This window comes from Pelophylax lessonae (assembly GCF_965119305.1).
Source record: "Pelophylax lessonae genome assembly, chromosome: 9".
NCBI lineage: Eukaryota > Metazoa > Chordata > Amphibia > Anura > Ranidae > Pelophylax > Pelophylax lessonae.
The window spans coordinates 106,836,681-106,856,714 of NC_138776.1; the positions used below are offsets into that span (position 1 = coordinate 106,836,681).

A 20,034-nucleotide genomic window follows, 5' to 3' on the forward strand; every position below is an offset into this window, starting at 1 on the left:
AACGCAGAGCTGAAATCCAGAAACTGAATGAGGAATTCCTTGATCTGAGCAAATGTCACAAAGGTAACCCTACCCCTTCCACCCTGGCTAAGCTAGACTCTGTCAAGGTGAAATTAAATCTAGGTCTGACTACAGCAGCAGAAAAGCACATTAGATGGACTGGTGCTAAATTCTACTCACAGAAGGACAATATAGGTTCTAACTTGGCAAACAAACTATGTCTTAGACCGCAAACCTTATCCTTCCCCAAAATTCACACTTCATCAGGGACTTAACCCAAAACCCTATCCATATCATGAAAACTTTCTAAACTTTCTATTCTAATATGTATGACTCACAATCTTCTCTTGCCCAACATAAGTTGGAGACTTTCTTTAGGGATCTCCCCCTACCCAAAATCACACAAACCCATAGGGAACTCCTCAATAAACCCTTTACACAGAGGAGATATTGGAGGCCATTTAATCTCTCACAGAAAAAGATCTGGCACCTGCTGAAAAGATGGTGGTGAAATAACACAACCTAATATGTCTTAGCTGCTCAGGAGCATCTTCATGGGAAGGAGAGAAAAAGGCCAAAAAACAACACAAATCACAAGAGGGCTAGAAGACAGGCTTGTAGGCGGAATGGAGCCCAATAGTGAATATTTATAGGTAACTGTACAAAGACAGTAAGGCTTTCCATTTCGGCTGCCATCCAATGTTTTTAAATTGTACCTTTTAAGCTGTTGTCACAATAAACACTGGCTTTTTATATTACTCATCGTGGAGTTCCTTCCTGTCTTTGTACAGTTACCTATGAATATTCACTTTTGGGCTCCATTCCACCTACAAGCCTGTCTTCTAGCGCTCTTGTGATTTGTGTTGTTTTTTGGGCATTAAATCTCTCAGACCAGGCTCAGCACCTGGGCCTGACAGTTTTCGGTCCCCAATTATAAGAAATTTGGCTTCTCCTTGCCCCCCTATATGGCTTGATTTTTTAACTCCCTTTGAGATGGAAACCCCCTGGACAGTGATTTAAAGTTAGCACTACTAGATATACTGACCAATAGTAAGGTAAATTACATTCCATCATATTGGTTATCCCGCTCGACCTATAGGGTAGCTTTGATTAAGATGATTGAACTCGATTAGCTGTGATGTTTACCGATGTATGTATGAAGAGGGAACTGACGGCGGCGATCACATGACTCCTGATGACGTCAGACGCTACTTACAAAATGCATCGGGTCTGAGATAAGCCACTAAGTCACTTCTGGTATCTGGAATGCAGGTGGAACGCGGAACGTTGTTCCCAGCCTGTAACTGCGTCCACTCGGCTGTAAACTGCTTATTAAAACTGTAAGTTATTATTTGTTTTAAATAAATGGATTACAAACATACTACACCATAAAGGCTTCCTATTCTTCCTCTATACCTGCCTGGTTTCCATCTGTGTGTTGGCGGTCCGCTATGTGGATATGTGTATGAGAACATCACCCTTGATCTCAAGCGGTTTTTGACATTCGGTAAGTGGGACGTGCATGTGGTGTTGGTGAAGGAGAGCGCTGACCCACGAACATGAGTGGCTGGTGGTCTGAAGGAAAAAGATCCCACTATACTTTATTTTTGACCACTTTATATACCTATTGAACACATTGATTTGTACACAGAATTCACTAATTTATTGTTGGACTTTTGTATATGTATTTCATGAGCACGGTCTTGGAACGGAATGGGGCACCCCGCAGGAAGGCTTTCTTTTGTCCATTGGCCTCCAGAAGGCCTTTGATTCCATCTCTTGGCCCTATCTTTTTGAAATACTAGGAAGATGGGGTTTTGGCTCTAAATTCTTGGGAATCATTCAGTCTATTTACTCTTTACTCTACTACTACTTACTTACTATTTTGCCTGAAAGCACAGGTCCATTTGATGGGTCATTATTCTAACTCTTTTAACATCAAAAAAGGGACCAGACAGGGCTGTCCCTTATCTCCTCTAAGTTTCGCAATAGCTATTGAAACTTTAGCAATCACCATTAGATCGCATCCTGATATTAAAGGAGTCTTGTGTGGTCCTCAGGAACATAAATGCACGTTGTTCGCAGACAACCTACTGCTCTTTATCACATCCGCCTGCTCTCCACCCCTTATGTATTTCAACTGCTCCAAGACTTTGGTTCTATCTCAGGCTTAAAAGTAAATGTCTCCAAGTCTGTAGCACTGAATATCTCGGTTCCTCTGCAGCTAGTAGACCAGTTGACTTTTCTACCATGTCTTCTGTACCTCTTCAGGTCCTTCCCCATCCTGATAAAGAAAACGCTACTTCTCAAATTTCAATCGAAAATCATCCGCTTTGTCTGAGGGAGGAAGGGTTATCACTGCCCTAAAGAAGTCCTCTACCGACTGAAATGTCAAGGGGGGCAGGGCCTACCCATTGTCAGGCTGCGCAATTATTGCTATGTATTGCTATGGAAAGACAAGCAGTTCCCCTGCACACTATAGACTTTCTGCTCTGGAATCTTCCTAAATGGGGACCCACAGTCCTCGCCCCCACCCTCTCTCACTCAGGCATTGTGTGATGCTCTATATAAACAAGCTTCTTTAATCTTTAGTACCAAACCACTATCCCACCAGTTCAATTACCCTTCCTTTCCCCTGGGTTTGAATATACAAGCCTATTATTGGTGGCTCAACAGAGGACTCTTCAGATAGGACACTTTAACTCAATGGATCCCATTTCTCTTGGATACTGTATGAGTAAACTCAAAATGCCTCCCAGTGAGAAATTTAGACTGTCCCAGATTTCGCACTTACTACACTCTATCTGGCTAGACAAACCTGACCCCCCCCCCCAAACTTACAACCTATGGACAATGGTGTTCCAAAATTATGGATCAGAGGGGAGGCATCTCTACTATATATTCTGCCCTGGCTGACAAGGCAGATAAATCATTCTATGCTCAGTCCTGGGAATCTGATTTGGATATACAGTGGGACCCGTGCGAGTGGTTCCAGTCATTCCAACGCTCCTTCAAAGGTATCATGGACATATCTCTAATAGAAGCGAATGTAAAAGTACTCACTATATGGTATCATGTCCCTGTCAGATTTGTCAGGATCTACCCAAATGCTTCTCCCCTGTGCTTCAGAGGGTGTAATCTAGTTGGCTCCATGTTTCACACATGGTGGCCTTGCCCCCGTATTAGAGGCTATTGGAACAAATATCTCGACCTAATATGGAAAGTTACTGGGGTTGTTGTTCCTTAGAATCCCACTATGGCCATTTTGAACCACTGGGTAGATAAAAACCCCTAAACATACTCAGACCTTGATCTTCTTTATGTTTTTGGGAGCTAAAATTACGATAGCCGGAGCATGAAAGAAACCCTCCGTCTCAACATCAGCAACAAAGCGGAAAGTCTCCTGGATCATTTCCCGGGAACAACTTGTTGCCAAAATTCAGGATAGAATGCAAAGGTTCGAAGCAATCTGGGAACCGTGGGCGCTTTATGTTGGAGTACCCCTGTACCCGGGCATGGCATCCCCCAAAAGGACCCTCCCGGCAGACCTACTTCCCCTCACCTTGCTCTTTGACTTTTCCTTCTCTAAAAGCCACTTGGCTTCTCCCCCCTCTTATTTCTCTCTTTACTCTTCATCTATTCTTTTGCTTCCAATTGTGAAATCTTTTTTCTGCTCCTCATGCTACCATATGGAGTGCTCAGAAGGTTGAACACTTGTTTCCAAAGGGGAAATTATTCATTTTTTTCCCCACTCATTTTCCTATATTTTGATAGCCAAACACAAGTGATTTTGATTCTTTGAATTCTCTTCTCCCTCTCTGTACCATACAAGCAACCCTGGCTTTGACATTAGCTAGACCGGTGGCTCTAAATGAGAGCCAGAGGGGGGGAAGCCTTCCGGGTCTCCAGAAATCCTTGATGGGGGTCTCCACATCCACAGTTTGATCCCATGGGGGTGGCGTGCCTGACTTCCATTGGGTTGGAGGAGCCCTGGTGATGCTCCCTTCCCCTAGCCTGGGATCTCCGGGGCCTTTTACGACAAGAGGCTTAGAGAGTGTAAGAAGCTTTTGCTATTTGTTGTGGTCATATGTTGAGTTTGAATTATACTCTCTCTGTCTCACATTATTATCACAAATCACTTTGAGGGGTTTTGATTATTAGTATTGTACTTGTTCATTTACACCTTTTAGCCTTGCAGGCTAATTTTTTTATTGGTATGTCCTTTTTATTACGATATTCAATAAACATATTGAAAAAAAGAAAAAAAAGTGTCACACAAAAAAGGAATCTTTTGTATTACAAGATCTTGGAGCTGCATTTCCAGTAGTGTAGAGTACTTCATTTAATGGAACAAGTGCAACCAAGGATGCCACACTGGTAAAACAGGGCAGAATTTACAAAAAATTAATCTACACAGACACAATATAAAAGAACACAAGGAAGAGGATTTGCACACCTCGCACACCTCTGTGGACATCAAATCTTACAACCAGGTCATTGTATGGAAGATATGGAAGTTTTGGTTCTTAACTACTTGCCGACCGCCGCAAGTAAATTTACTGCGGCGGTCAGCCCCGGCCAGGCAGAGTGACGTTAATTAACGTCACTCGCCTGTCACTCCTTTTAGAGCCAATAGCGGGCGAGCGTGCGCCCGCTGAGGCGCGCACCCGCCGAGGCGCGCACCCGCCGAGGCTCGTTCACAGAGGAGTGCGGGCGTGTGACCGGCGGCCCAGAGGTCCGCCGGTCACAGTACGATCGCCGGTACAGCGGGAGAAAGGCAGAGCGGCTTATGTAAACAAGCCGCCTGTCATTCTCCCCTGTGTAAAAATGAAGATCAGACGGTTCTACTATGTAGAACCGTTGATCTTTGTTTTTACACTAGGAGACCTGTCCCTGCACAGTTAGAATCACGCCCCTAGGACACACTTAACCCCTCCCTGTCCAATACAGTTAACCCATTCCCTGCCAGTGTCATTTTTGCAGTAACAGTGCATATATATAGCACTGATTACTGCAGTAATGTCACTGGTACCCCCAAAAGTGTCAAAAATGTCAGTCAAGGGTCCGATCTGTCCGCCACAATGTCGCAGTACCGCAAAAAAATCGCAGATCGCCGCCATTACTCGTTAAAAAAAAAAACACCAAAAATGACAAAAATCTTTCCCTTTGTTAGTAAACGCGATAACTTTTGCGCAAACCAATCAAAATATGCTTTTTGCGATTTTTTTTACCAAACATATGTAGCGTAAAACAATTTGGCCGAAAATGTTAAAAAATTTGGATTTTTACATTTTTTTGGGGGGGAATTTCATATAAAAAAAAGTGAAAAATATTGTTATTTTTGCAAAAATTACGCTCTTTTTTTGTTTATAGCGCATGATCAAAAAATCGCACAGGTGATCAAATACCACCAAAAGAAAGCTCTGTTTGTGGGAAAAAAAGGACGTCAAATTCGTTTGGGTACAGCGTCGCACGACCGCGCAATTGTCCGTTAAAGTCACGCAGTAAAAAATCGCAAAAAACCCCCTGGTCAGGAAGGGGGTAAAATCTTCCGGGGCTTAAGTGGTTAAAGGGAACTTAAAAAATACTCAGGAAAGGAAACCTTTGAACTACAAATGATAAATCTTTTTGGCAAACAGACTAAATGTGGACCTGGCCTTCCTCACAGAGGTATGACTATTCTCCCTTCCGGGACTCCATAGCCTAATTCTCTACTCTTTATCTAATTTTGTGGCTTTTATTCTCATCTTGATTACACCAAAGGTTGTTGTAACCTAACTGTTATGTATCTGTTCGTGCAAATAAAAAAGTATTAAAGATAGTGACTAACTATGTTGCTACAAGTGAACTAATAGGGCTACAATCACCTGATGAACACGTGAAGAACACAATTGACATCTCATGTTTATCAATAGCCTTTACACTTCCAGCACACCTTGGAGCACATATAGACTTGTACACTGTAACCCCAAAGTAGCACCACTTCACAAGCATGTAACAAACACAATATTTATCTCCTGTAAGACACATGAAAGCCTTCAACATTTTTATATATACAAGCTAAGCCTAGACAAGACAAGTAAAAAGTTATATTCCGTACATAATAAATGGGACAAGCCCAGAAAGACAACACACTGTAAAAAAAAAATAAAAAAATCATAATATACACACCATTAACTAGTAGTATATTTATGGACTGTAGCTGCAATAAAGAGAAGAATTGTCCAATATGTAGCATGTTGCTCTGCTAGCCATGTGTCATTAATAAACTCTGATCAATTAAATGAAAAGTAGTACCTCTACTGCATCTCAGTATAGATTTAGTTGATCTTTATGGGGCAAGAGCAGTCTGTGGCAAGCATAGTCTGGGGTTGGCACTAACAGACACCATCTACTTTAACCGCTTTAATACTGGGCACTTTACCCCCTTCCTGCCCAGGCTTTCAGCGCTGTCACATTTTGAATGACAATTGCATGGTCATGCAACACTGTACTCAAAGTAAATGTTATCAGTTTTTCACACAAATAGAGCTTTCTTTTGGTGGTATTTAATCAACGCTGTTTTTTTAAATGTTTTGATAAAAATAAAAACCCGAAAAAAACAAGAAAATTTGGAAAAAAAAATGTTTCTATCAGAAAAGTTTGTAAATAAGTGATTTTTCATTCATTTTCCTTCACTGATGTGCACTGATGAGACGGCACTGAAGGGCAATGATAAGGAGGCAGTAATATGCACCACTGATGGGCACTGATATGCAGGCCGCCTCCCTCGCCTTGGACAGCCTCGTCTGGAGTCGGGACTAGTCTAGCCATACACCCATGTATCACAGCCATACACCCACCCACAGCAGCCCGGTGCCAGCCAGCCACCCACATCCACAGGCCTTGTACCAGCCAGCCACAGGCACTGTACCAGCAAGCCAGCCAGCCACAGGCACTGTACCAGCCAGCCAGCCACCCACAGGCCCTGTACCAGTCAGCCACCCACAGCCCCTGTGCCAGCCACCCACCCACCACAGGGTGCCAGACAGCCACCCACCCACCACAGGGTGCCAGACAGCCAGCCATCCACCACAGGGTGCCAGCCAGCCATCCACCCACCACAGGGTGCCATCCAGCCATCCACCACAGGGTGCCAGACAGCCAGTCACCCACCACAGGGTGGCAGCAAGCCAGCCATTAAGCATTAAACAAAAATTAACATGTTCAGTTCCAGATTTGTGTCGAAAATTGCATTTATTTTTCAAAACTTTAAATGTTTACAAAATATCGGTATCGGTATTGGCTCTGAAAAAAACATATCGGTCTATCCCTAGTTTTGAGTATGGTTTCAGCAATATTGCATGTTATTAAGTTTAGCGATGCACAACTATTACGTTTTATACTATTTTAAAGTGTAAGTCAACCCTAAGTGGCGGTTCACACTTGTGGGGTGCGGGAAGGCTGCGAATTCGCAGCCTGTTCCCGCATCGCAAACGCACATCTGGCAGTTCACGCTGCCATATGCGATACTCAGGGGGTGTCAATTAAATGTTAACGACACCCCCAGTTTGATCCCATATCGCAGTGCGATCTGACAGTTCGCACAGGATCGGATCGCACAAGTGTGAACCACTGTGCGATCCGATCCTGATGCAGCTGAAAAAAAGGGTCCTGTGCGAGTTTGGTGCGGATACAGTGCGAATTCAGTCATACAAAGTGTATGGCTGAATTCGCATCCGCACATCAGATCGCATGTAATGAAGGAGCAGTGTGCTCCGAATTACATGCGATCGCCGCACTCGCAATAATGTGAACCGGCCCTAAAACTGAAATCCCTGCATCTATAGACATCCACGATCTAACACTAACCTATCTAACCCTGTAAAGAAGAAATGAGTACTGTATACAAACTTTTTTTTAAGCCAATCAGATCTGGTCTTCAGTGGCGGAAGCGCTGCAGAGGACACTACCGACAATGGCTGTGAAATGATTGGGAAGTGATGTCACCCATAAAGTTACTACGGGGCTTCCATTGTCGGATGTGTCCTCTGCAGCGCTTCCGCCGCTGAAGACCAGATCTGATTGGCTTAAAAAAAAGGTATGTATACTGATTTCTTCTTTATAGGGCTAGATAGGTTAGAGTTAGATCATGGATGTCTCTAGATGCAGGAATTTTTGTGTTAGGGTGGACTTCTACTTTAATTGTGAGTGATACACAAAGAGGTGTGTGCTAGCTTCTCTATAGCTACATTTGTTATCCCATTAGTTTTTTTTTTTTCTGTTGCGTGGACACATTTTTTGCACTGCTATAGAAATCCTGTATAATGTAAAGTAATGTTGATATTCACTTTAATAGTGATATAAAAATGTATGAAAATGTTCCCATTTCTTGGCGCTTGTATTTATACTCTTCCTGCTCTTAGCTGGTCTCTTTTCCACCTTGGCATGAGTCAGTAATACTGGCAGCTGTAGCACTGAATGTGGAAGATGATATAATTTAATCATTTACAAGAGAAGTATGGCCAAAGCTTTTTTGGCTGTACTTCTCTTCTGGGTCACAGGAGTGTACTTACTCACCTGTTTCTCCAGGAAGCAGAGAGCACCCACTGCAGCACCAGGCTGGGGAGAGGGTGGGAGCGGCTGCCTCGGGCTCTCAGCAGTGACTGACAGTCACCATTCTCTGCTCAAAGAAGACTGAGAATTGAGCCATCAGTGGTCATGTGATCGCTCATTTCTCTGGCTTGGAGCAGGAGAGGGACAGCTGCAGCATCGGGCCAATTCTGCAGCAGGGAAATGAGTTTAGATGTTTGTCTTTGTTTAAATATCACAATTCTCATTTAAGAGGGTGTCAGCATTTATCCTTACTTGGCAAGGGTAGACATTTTCAAACATGGGAGAGACCTTAATTAACCACATCCCGCCTGCCCTATAGCAAAATGACGGCGGGATTGTGGTTGTATTATCTTGACCGGACGTCATATGACGGCGGCAGGATAATACAGCTCTGTGCGCCCTCCCCTGACACCCCCTGACACCCTGCATCTCCGATCTCGGTAAAGAGCCTACTGACGTAGGCTCTTTACCATGTGACCAGCCGTGTCCAATCACGGCTGGTCACATAGTAAACAGGAAGAGCCGTTGATCGGCTTTCCTTAGTTCGTGCCTGACAAGGGGGGGTCGGCACTGGTAATCAGATCATTGATTACCAGTGCAGACCCTCGGGGGGGTGCCACTAGAACCACCAGGGATGCCCACCCATGACCCCAGGGATGCCCACTATGGCCACCAGGGATGGCAATCAGGGCTCAGGGAGCCCCCCATTGCCCTCCCCATCAGTGCTGCCCGCAAGTGCCCTCCCTATCAGTGCTGCCCACCAGTACCCATCATTGCCATCTATCAGTGTCGCCCACCAGTGCCCATTATTGCCCACCAGTGCCACCTATCAGTGCCCATTAGTGCCCATCAGTGTAGCCCGTCAGTGCCGATAAGTGCTGCCTATCAGTGCCCATCAGTGCCCACCAGTGCCGCCTATCAGTGCCCATTAGTGCCCATCAGTGCCACCTATCAGTGCCCATCAGTGCCCATCAATTCCACCTATCAGTGCCCAGCAGTGCTGCCTATCAGTGCCCACCAATGCTGCATATCAGTGCTACCTATCAGTGCCACATATCAGTGCCTATCAGTGCCGCCTATCAGTGCTGCCTATCAGTGCCACCCCATCAGTGCCTCCTCCTCAGTGCCTGTCAGTGCAGTCTCATCAGTGCTCATCAGTGCAGGAAAAAACTTATTTATTTACAAAATTGTATAACATAAACAAAAAAACGTTGTTTTTTATCAAACTTTTCGGTCTTTTTTTATTTGTTTAGCAAAAAGGAAAAAAAAAACAGAGGTGATCAAATACCACCAAAAGAAAGCTCTATTTGTGGGGGGAAAATTACATAAATTTGGTGTAGGTACAGTGTTGCATGACAGCGCAATTGTCATTCAAAATGCAACAGCGCTAAAAAAGGGGAACATTTGCTTGGGCAGGAAGGGGGTGAAAGTGCCCGGTATTGAAGTGGTTAACAAGGACACCTGGTGGTGCATGACATGGGGGACATTTAAAGAAGGTTCTGAGGAATGTGATCATAAAGGGAAGTATAATAAAAATGACCTAAGGGGTCACATAAGTAAGCAGATCTCACTGCTATCACTTTGCTAACCAATCAAGTCTGTGAAAGTTGAAACACTGTTAGTAGCTAAAATAACCTTTAGGGCCTATTCACACCCGGTGCTTTGTGGTGCTGAACACATGGCAACACACAGCACAGTCCCAACACACAGACAAGGCAGTCTGCTTTGTTCAGTTCACACCACTGTGGTCTGCAGTGTTATGCACTGAAAAAAACAAGAAATGCACTACTTTTTAAAGTTGAAAAGAAAAAGAAAAAACAAAACATCAAAAAAATATAAGAAAAGGCTGTGTCTTTTTACTTTAAAATATGCACCTTAACCATGAATACTATATATTTTTGAGAGATTTCTAAAATTACCATTATCTACAAGTTTTTTTTTTTTTTAATATCATTTTCCACAATATTTTCTCTTTGTTTGAATTAGTACTTCCATCCCTTAATGATGTCATTTTTCAATCTGTCACAAGTTATGGAACTTTGTTCGCACCTTTGTTGTTAAAAGTATTGAAATTACAATGCAATACTTTTAGCAACAAAGGTGTCGTCAAAATCCAAAATATGTGGACACTTTAAGTATTATCTCTAGGCTTAACACCTAAAAAGTCACCATTTAAAAGAAGGATCTACCACTGATAATAAGGTTACATGTAGTTTGGAAACTGATTTAGCTAGTGAACACACAAACAGTATGGTTTTTTCTTACCCTCCGACAGTCCCAGAGAAACTGCAAAAGTGACCCCGGTTCCACGCATTCCAGCACCATATAGTAAGGCTTCTGAATAGAGCAGCACCCAATCATGTCCACCAAGTGAGGATGTGTGCCCAACTGGGCCTGAAATGCTGCCCTCTGCAGGAAATCACGGACATTGTTTGGCTCCGCATTGTCTAAGAAACAGCAAAAAAAATAGAGTTAAATGTGCAGTTGTAAAAAATATACTATATAGGTCAAATTATTGAACACAGCTATAATGATAGTACCTTTAACTACAGGTGACAACATTTAAGGACAGGATAGCCTGTAGAACATTTCTACGGAAAGTGGAGAACCCCTTTAACATCTTTTGCATAAAACCTTCAGATTTCTAGTTAGTTCTAGTGACATTACCTTTATCGTACACATGTATTTCTAAATATGCTCTACAGTCTGATTTTGTATGCACCTACCTTTCAGTTGTTTTAAAACAATTTCTCTGTCTTCTGAGAGGGCATCTTGCCCTTTTAGAGCTGTCTTGTAGAGGGGACCAAACCTTCCTTCCCCTATTAGCTGCATAGGTTGCCTGATTCTCTCCAATGGTATCTCCATTGCTACAAGAGAGGGATCCTTTGTTTTCAGCACATCCTCCAATGACAGTTCATCCAATGAGATCCCTGGGTTTACAACTCCATGGCTTTCCTGCTTGAAAAGTTGACCTAAACAGAGATACAGTAGAAAGGTCAGTGTCTAGTGCAAGAGGGCATCATTTCGAGTGCAAAGGCATATCACTGATTTAATCTAACAAAAATTGGGGAATTGGAGAATCTCATGCATATTACTTGTGGCACTTTTTGTTTGTGATTTCTTCCATGGGTAGAATTATGTATAAGTCAAAGAGGCAAAAGACAAAAAAAAAAAAAAAACATATAGTGTATTTTGCTGGCACCCAGATCCTGCTGGTCTTCCATGAAGCCAATTATCCTTAACTCACAAAATCTCTCTTCATTAGGGACTCCTACAAAATGTGATACTTTCCTTAGTCCTCATAACTACTAAAAGGCAATCACTACTATTAGGGTTCATGCACACTGCAGCAAAAAAAAAAAAAAAAAAAGCTGCTTTACAGGCATTTTACAGGCATTTGAGCTTTCATTTCTCTGCCTAAAACTTCGAAGAAGCTTGTGCTTTTTCAAGCGTTTTTATTATGCATTTTTGAGCTTTTTCAAGCTTATTTGAGCTTTTTCTGAGCTTTTGTGAGCATAAGCATTTTTTTTATTTTTTACAAACCGTCCCCTCAGCTTATTCTCTGTGCTCTTTTGCACTTTTTTTTTTAGCTCCCTCACGCTTTTTCATGCGTTTTTTGGTGCTTATGCATCCTGTCTGCTGAAATGATCCTCTCAATCAAGTTTGGTGGGTTTTTTTCTGCCTGTAAGCTCATATGCCTGTAAACTCCTGAAAAAGCCATAGTGTGCATAGACACACTGGCTAACATAGAGGGGAGTATCCAGGCTGAAAAAAAAAAATAGAGCTCAAAAAAGCTCAAAAGCCGGTAGGAGCAGCTTCTTTGAACTCCTTTAAAGCGGAGTTCCGGGCACAGATCTCATTTTTTGCTGAACATACCCCCGGGACAGTCAGGGCTAGCACATTCCACAATGGCTAGCCTCTGATCTGTCCCGGTTCGCACTTACCTGCAAGAAGAAATACTTACTTTGAAAATTTCTTCCACAGCGTTTCCATCTCTCTTGTGGGCAGCTGAAGCCGGCGCGGTCCTCTTCGGTGTCTTCTTCCGCATCTTCTTCTCCCAGAATGCGCCGCACCGGCCCCTCTCGTCACTTCCGGTGCGGCGCCACATTCCTAAACAGCTTCTGGGCATGCCCAGAAGCTGTTTAGCAGGGGAATGCGGCGTCGCCCGGAAGTGACGTGCGGGGCCGGTGCCGTCGCATTGATTCCTGGGAGCGATGACGTTCAGCTCCCAGGAATCATCGCGAGGCAGGAAGTGACGGGGTGAGCCGCGGCGCTGGAGGAGGAAGTACCCTGAGGTGAGTATTTACGATCTTCGATTACAAGGTGAGTGTACAAAAAAAAAAAAAAATAACTATCCAATTCCTTTTCAGGTTATGTGTAGCTAGCGGAGGGGCACAAAAAAAAAAATACTGATTTTGTGCCCGGAACTCCGCTTTAAGACGCAGTGTGCATGAGCCCTAGGTCCATAAAAACACGTGAAAATGTGCAAATGTGCAAATGTGTGAAATGTGTGAAGAAGCACGAACAAAAGCTCAAAAAAGCTCAAAAACACACAGAAAAAAAGGAAAAATTAGCTAAGGGAAGGGTTTGTTATATAAAAAAAAAAAAAAGCTCAAATATGCTCAATAAAAATTTGCAAAAGAGCACAAAAATGCACAAGCTTCTTCAAGCTTTTAGGCAGAGAAATAAATGCTCAATTGCCTGTAAAAACAGCTTTTTTTTTAAGCTGCAGTGTGCATGAGCCCTTAAGATACTTGCACACTGTACTGATATATGAACACCAGACATTCCTGGCAGAAAAAAATGCGAGGATGGGCTGTATAGCATTTGCGTGTATTTGCATGTATGTGTACGAACACACAAAAATTCTTTTAGCTTTACTTTAATCAATGCAGATTTCTTTTTTTTTTTTTTACTGATGTACAGGCACATTGAAAACAATGGTATACATTTACATCAGTACAAAAAAAAAATGCCCCTAACAGCGTGATTTCACACAGACCTTGAAAGGAATGTATGGCAGACCCGAGTCCTGAAGCAAGCCGGATGTGAAGTACATTTATAAAGCACATCAGTTTGTTTTAAACTTGTGGTGGTATGGCGGTAAGGCCATATTGCTGCTTATATCTGGGAACCTAAAAATCTTAGGTAGACTAAGATTGAACCGGCTCCCATACACACGGGCCGAATGTTGGCCAGTTTCTAATGAACCGGCCAATGGTAGCTGACATTCAGCCCCTGTCTACTAGGCTTAAACCTTTAAAACTGTTGAAAAATTTGTAAAGATTAGGTCCTTTGAGGATGGAGATGACACAATCAGCAAGCCTTTTATTTAAAGTGTAAATAAATGCTCATACTTTTTAAGCACTATCAGCAGCTGATTTAATCACTTCCTGGATATGATGCTTCTTTATATCTTAAGCCTTTTCTAGGTTTCAGTTTCAGCTGGTGCCATGACTGCTGCCAAAGGTTTCGTGTTTCAGGGTGGGGGTGGCTCCTTTTCTTTCAGCATCCTCTGGAGTCACCCTTGCTTTAGGGACTAGAGTTGTGTCTCCCTACATTGTGTGCATCAACAGAAACACACAGCACTGTAGCCGAAGATAAAAAAAAGGCACTCCTCTGCTCCCTCCTCCCCACTCGTCTCCAAATAAACAGACTGACTGGAGACTGCACTGTCCACTATTAACTCTTTTTTGTGAATACCAGGAAAGCAACACTGAGGAAACAGGAGTCAGTGATATATAGGCACATTGAAAACAAAGGTCTACATTTACATTAGTACAAAAAAAAATGCCTAAAAATGCTACATTTTAGGCAGCGGTGTGCAAGAGACCTAAATAGTTCTAAGCCCCTAACAATGTGATCTCATACAGATCCTAAATCCAGTTCTAACACAGCCATCACCTTGAAAGGCATATATGGCAGATTTAAGTTATATCTCAAGCCAAAACTTTTTCTTCATATATTGTTTAGAGTACAGGAGAGTTAAAACTGCTGTTTTGTGCTATCTGTGTCTCATTAGGGAAATTTCTCTTGTAGAGTCAACTGAATAAGATGGGATATATTTCCAATCTGAGGGATATCTCTTATGGACAGATGTCAAAAGTTTTCTTACTTTTCCTGCTCTTGTGACAACAAGTCAACATTTTGGATTTACCCCTCATTCCAGGTGACATTGATGAACGGGGGAAGACTTATGTAGGTTCTAGGTCGTGACTTGGAGCTTAAATGGGGTTAAGGACACTCTCCATACCTCCTACTGACAGTGCTGGGCCAATCACCAACACCAATACTGTTTTATGAGATGAAAATTAGTAAGTCATATTCTCCCCCATACCATACCTGGAGCATTTCTCTACTCCTTATGGCAGGAAGGAGTGGTGTAGGATCAAAGGGAAGGTGAGTATGGGCTGCTGGGGAGAGGGGAAGCTACGTGGTTGCATTGCTTTGCCCTGCATGGACAAAGCACAGGTTCATGTTAAAGAGAAAGTAAACTCTTGAAAAACGTTTTTCTTTTTTTTATCTGCAAAGTAAATGCATAATGTGCTAGTATGCATCGCATACTAGCACATTATGTGACACTTACCTGCAACAAAGCCTGCATTGTCCCTGCTCCCGGGCGCATCCATCTTCACCCGTCTTCTTCCGAGTCTGCGGACTCCAGCTGTATTACTGGCCGGAGCCGCGTGACGTCACTCCCGCACATGCATGTGGGAGCCGCCAGTCACGGCACAGGTCTCTGAAGGAACGGCACGGGCGGCCGTTTCTTCAGAGCGCATGCACCGATGACATCATTGGCTGCATGCACTGTAAATATCTCCTAAACGGTTCAAGTTTAGGAGATATTTACAGCACCTATAGTTAAGCCTTAATATAGGCTTACCTATAGGTAAAAGTCATTAAAGTGGGTTTACAACCACTTTAAGGTTTCCTCCCTCACGGAACGGTGATCTACCTTATTTACATAGGCAGAACGCCGTTCTGACTCTCCTCTAAATGATTGGTGGGTCCCAGCAGCCATCGCGGCTTCCGAACCTGCTGATTGGCAACTGCTGTGTCTACTTACGATGCACGTAACTTTGACATAGCATTTTCAGAAATTAACTATTCCTATACCATTCAGTGAAGTTAGTAAATCAGTTACACATGATTCACTATCTTTAGTAGATTGAATATTGCTGTCTCTGGTACAGAAAATGCTTGGAAATGCAAAATATGTGAGTAACTTAGGAAAAGGAAGTGAGGAGAAATCTTCCAAGGGGTAAACCTGTTTGGTGAAGATTGTCTAAAAAGGGATATATCCCACTTCTTTGGAAGGATCTGCATTTACTTCCTGCACTGATGGGAAGTGAAAAAAAACACAGACAGAGAAAAACATGATAGGTGTTATAACAATTTCCTACACTATTCAGAACTAAAAAAAAAAAATGGATTTACATACATTATTATTAGGTAAAGAGTCACGTATTATAGTTGCAAAAGATGCGATTTTTAGGCCAGACAGACAGAGGAACATTAAAGGGTGAACCCGCTAAAAATGTATTTTTGGATAAATTGCTGATGTCTTATATTCCTCTGTGTCAAAATATCCACACCAAGTCTGCCACAGTTCTCACAAGGATTTTCATGCTCATCTTCTGATTGTCATTTATTTTAATTCTGGAGACTGCAGCAGGAAGAGTAAAACTTCATGGTGAAAGGAAAGCTGACTAAGCAAATGCCTCTGGAAGACCTTATATAACCCATTTGTAAAAGAGAGCTGATATCTTTGTCTGCTTTATGCCTTTTAGAGTTTACTCCATAGTGCATCAGTTATTCATCACTGCCTTTTTCCCACAGTGTTCTTTCTACATTATGCTGTGGAGAAAATTTTGTGATTAGAGGAGAGACTGGTTACATGACAATGACCCCCTCCCCTACGTGTTTTGTCAGGAACTGACTTCGTCAGGGGACTAGCTGACTCAGTGCTGACTATAGAGTCAGGATATGGATATTGTTATCAAAAAGAATTGACTTTTTCCCTTGGAATTGTTTGCTTCAAATAACTTGGTGGCTTTTTGTGGACTTGGCTTACAATTTGCACATTGCACTTTAATATATATGAATTTTATTTAATACTTATTCAACTTATTATTTTATGATTTTAATTTGATGCTATATATTTAAAGTTGCATACTGTAGTATACGTACTGAATTGAATTTAGCTCTATTTTTATGTTTTAAGAAATTTTAAATAATTGGTATCACAAATTGAACAGTATATGCTTTATTCTAAATTATTATTATTTTTTTTTACCTTCGGCTGCATTCACACTTGAGCGTAGTGTTTTACCGCGTTTTTACTGAGATTTTTACTGCGATTTTCAGGCGTTTTTGGAGGCAGGCATTGACATCTATCGAAAACGCTGGTAATCAGCCCAAAAAGAAGCTCATGTACTTTTTTCAGCTACAGGCATTTTGAAAAACGCTCAGATGTGAACAGGGGCCATTTAAATGAATGTGGTTTTACTTGTTGGGCATTTTGGAACGTTTTTTTTTAGCTTTTTTGGAGCTGAAAAACACTCAAAAACGCCCAGGTGTGAATGGAGCCTTAGCGCTGATTATTTATTTCTTTTTGAACAGGGTTTAAAGTGTTACTAAACCCAGGACCCTGCATTCACTATATCTGGTCTCCCACAATACACAGAACATGATAATACAAATATGACTTCTATCTGTGTCTGGTTAAAGCTTCTAGGGAAAGTTTTCATTCTACTCTGACTGTCCTATGAGGCTGTAGGACCCCCTGTATCCGGTCAGTGTTGATTGGCCCTGTGCTAATCACAGGTACCCTCCCAAGAAAAAAAAAAAGTCTCTAGCAATACACACCAAACTGAGCATATGCAGAGTGCCTCTAAAAGGCTCTATCTTATCAGGAGATGGATTGGGAATAGTGGATGGAGGGGAGGATGAGAGAAGACAGGATCAAACAGCCTTTTACACAATGCGGAGGAGCAACCCCTTAGGTTCCACAGTGAGTATAACAAGCATGCTTTACTGCATAAACAGACTGATTTTACTGTTGTGGGTTTAGTAACACTTTAATACTTCTTTAAAGACTCCCAATGAATCCACAGATAGCAAACAGCTTTCAGTGGTATTGGCATTGGCATTCAATCTTCTCTAGTAACTCTTCGCAGCACATTTTCTTCTTTAAGGTATCACTTATATTTTCACTTTCCTTCTACAATAATTTCAGGTATTGTATGCGTGTGAACCAAATAGGAATAAAGGATTTCATGTTATGATTAAATGACACATTATTAATAGGCTTCTGACAAAAAAAACTTTTTCTATGGTAGCCTTTACAGGTGAATAACAATCAAACCAGCTGTGTAATGTCATGAGTTTAAGAGGCTGGATTACATCCTTTGGTGACTAAGGACAAAGAACAATTGTAGACTGAACAGCTTAGTATTTTAAATTGGTACTCTAGGTAATTTGACAAACTAACCCAAAATAAATGCTATAGTATTACTAAAAACTAATTTTATCTAACAAAAATTAATTTAATGAAAGAAAAAAATTATCCTCACTGAGATCATACTCTCCACATAATTGTATATAAATATATTAAGAACAGTAGTCTTAATATTGCTGTTTCTTGAGATAGATAGACTCAAATGGGTTTTTTTTGTACAGGCAAGAACCCATACCACAGTTCAGGTTTCAAACTGGCCTCAGCCAACTTCCCTGTGTTTCCTGCATCAAAAAACCTAGCTAATGTTTTCACCAAAAAGAGAAAATAAATCCTAGCCATGCCCAGCATATACTATACATGTAAGCTCCTCTCTCTCTCAAGATGTTGAATCTAATGCCTCGTACACATGCAGCGATTATCGGCCGACCGATCGGTCGTCTTTTGTCCAAGTGGTGTTTTGTTGGTTGGAATGTGCCTAGACTGCACACAAATTTTCTCGGCCAACAAAAATCTACTTCAGAAGTGATGTCATGTGCTGGTTTACTTTCCGTGTGTTTTTTCTTCTCTGAGCATGCCCAGTCTTGCTCATCAGATTCTTGTCTGCCGAAATCTGTACTGACTGACCGAAAATCGGCCGTTGTGTTGACGGCCAACAAAAATTTTATAGCCTGCACACCAGATTTTATTTGGCCGAAAAGTCGGAGTCGGTTGTCGAAAGCATCATACTAACAAGCCGAAAATCGGCCGATCGGACGTTGGCCGAAAATTCACGGCCAATAATCGATGCGTGTTGTACGAGGCATTAGGTTCAGCTCCAGTGTTATACTGTGCAGCCATTAAAGATCCAGCAAGTTCCTCCGGCTGGCTCTTCCACTGGCTTCAATATGAACTCAGTAGGATACATCAATTTTAGGATTAGTAGTGGATAGAATTTTAGGATGCATAGGTTTAGTTGGATTATACATTTTAGACAGGTATTTGGAGATCAAGCAGTAAGAGGAGATCACTAGAGGACCTTCACAGTACTGATCTTTCTTACTGAGAATATAAAGGTGTATACACCATGTTTTCTTAAATGATACTTATATAATAACTAGATTGTTGTAGGTCTTCTTTCCTTCTTGCTCTCAAACTCTGAGAATATTCTGGAGGTGTACTGTTAATAGCAATACACTTGTGAAAATGTTGACATTACTTGCTATTACTCATATGCTATTTTTACCATGTTATAAAGACTCCACGGCACTTGAAATGTTGTCCCTTTTGCCCCTTGCTTTTCTTTAAATGAGCATACAATTTGCACATGGCTGGGCAGCTGTTGGCAGGCTCAGTGGTAAAGGGATTGTGAGAATAATGTACATATCTTTCATCTTGCATTGCAACTGATAAATGATTTGCCCATCTGTGGTTATGACTATGTTCTCTGTAGAGTCAATCTTGCTGAATTTAGAAACAGAGAATAGTAGAGAAAATGTTCCTCTGCTTTTTATCTAAAATGTCATCAGGCCTAGTCCTAACGTCTTTACATATTTACAGAAAAATGTGTTCAGCATGCAGTTTAACCACTTTATGACTCTCACTGCCATAAAAGAACCAGTCACGTCCTTGCTTCGGCAGGACATATACTAAAGTTGGAATGATACAGAGAGGATTAGCATGACCCCTGCACAAGGATGACGCACGGGTTCGTGAAGCATTCCATATTTTTTGAATATTTGTACACACTAACCTTTCCAAGATAATCTAGACTTCTAATGATCCTTTAGCGGCAAACAAATACGTTCAAAACACTTCACACGTTATCTCTCTGACACTCGTCACACTTACTATTCATCTGGGGCTACTCTCTCCCTTGGAGCACAGTGAGCTCCCGGAGGGGGAAGAGTGGATCCCACAGTTAACTGAGTGTCATCTACAAGGACTATCAGTTGCGTGGATTGTTTTCTTTTTAACCAAATTACTGTTACCAGTTTCATGTG

The 20,034-nt window shown here is 41.9% G+C and overlaps 1 protein-coding gene across 1 annotated transcript in view; it reads right to left on the minus strand.

Moving 5' to 3' along the window:
- STYK1 (serine/threonine/tyrosine kinase 1) overlaps positions 1 to 20,034 on the minus strand; it is a 71,299-nt gene that overhangs the window by 23,662 nt on the left and 27,603 nt on the right. The window contains exons 4-5 of the mRNA XM_082266815.1: positions 11,322 to 11,567; positions 10,861 to 11,042 (exon numbers count right to left, since the gene is read on the minus strand). Coding sequence (XP_082122941.1) covers positions 10,861 to 11,042; positions 11,322 to 11,567 — 428 coding nt within the window. The remainder of the gene's footprint in view (positions 1 to 10,860; positions 11,043 to 11,321; positions 11,568 to 20,034) is intronic.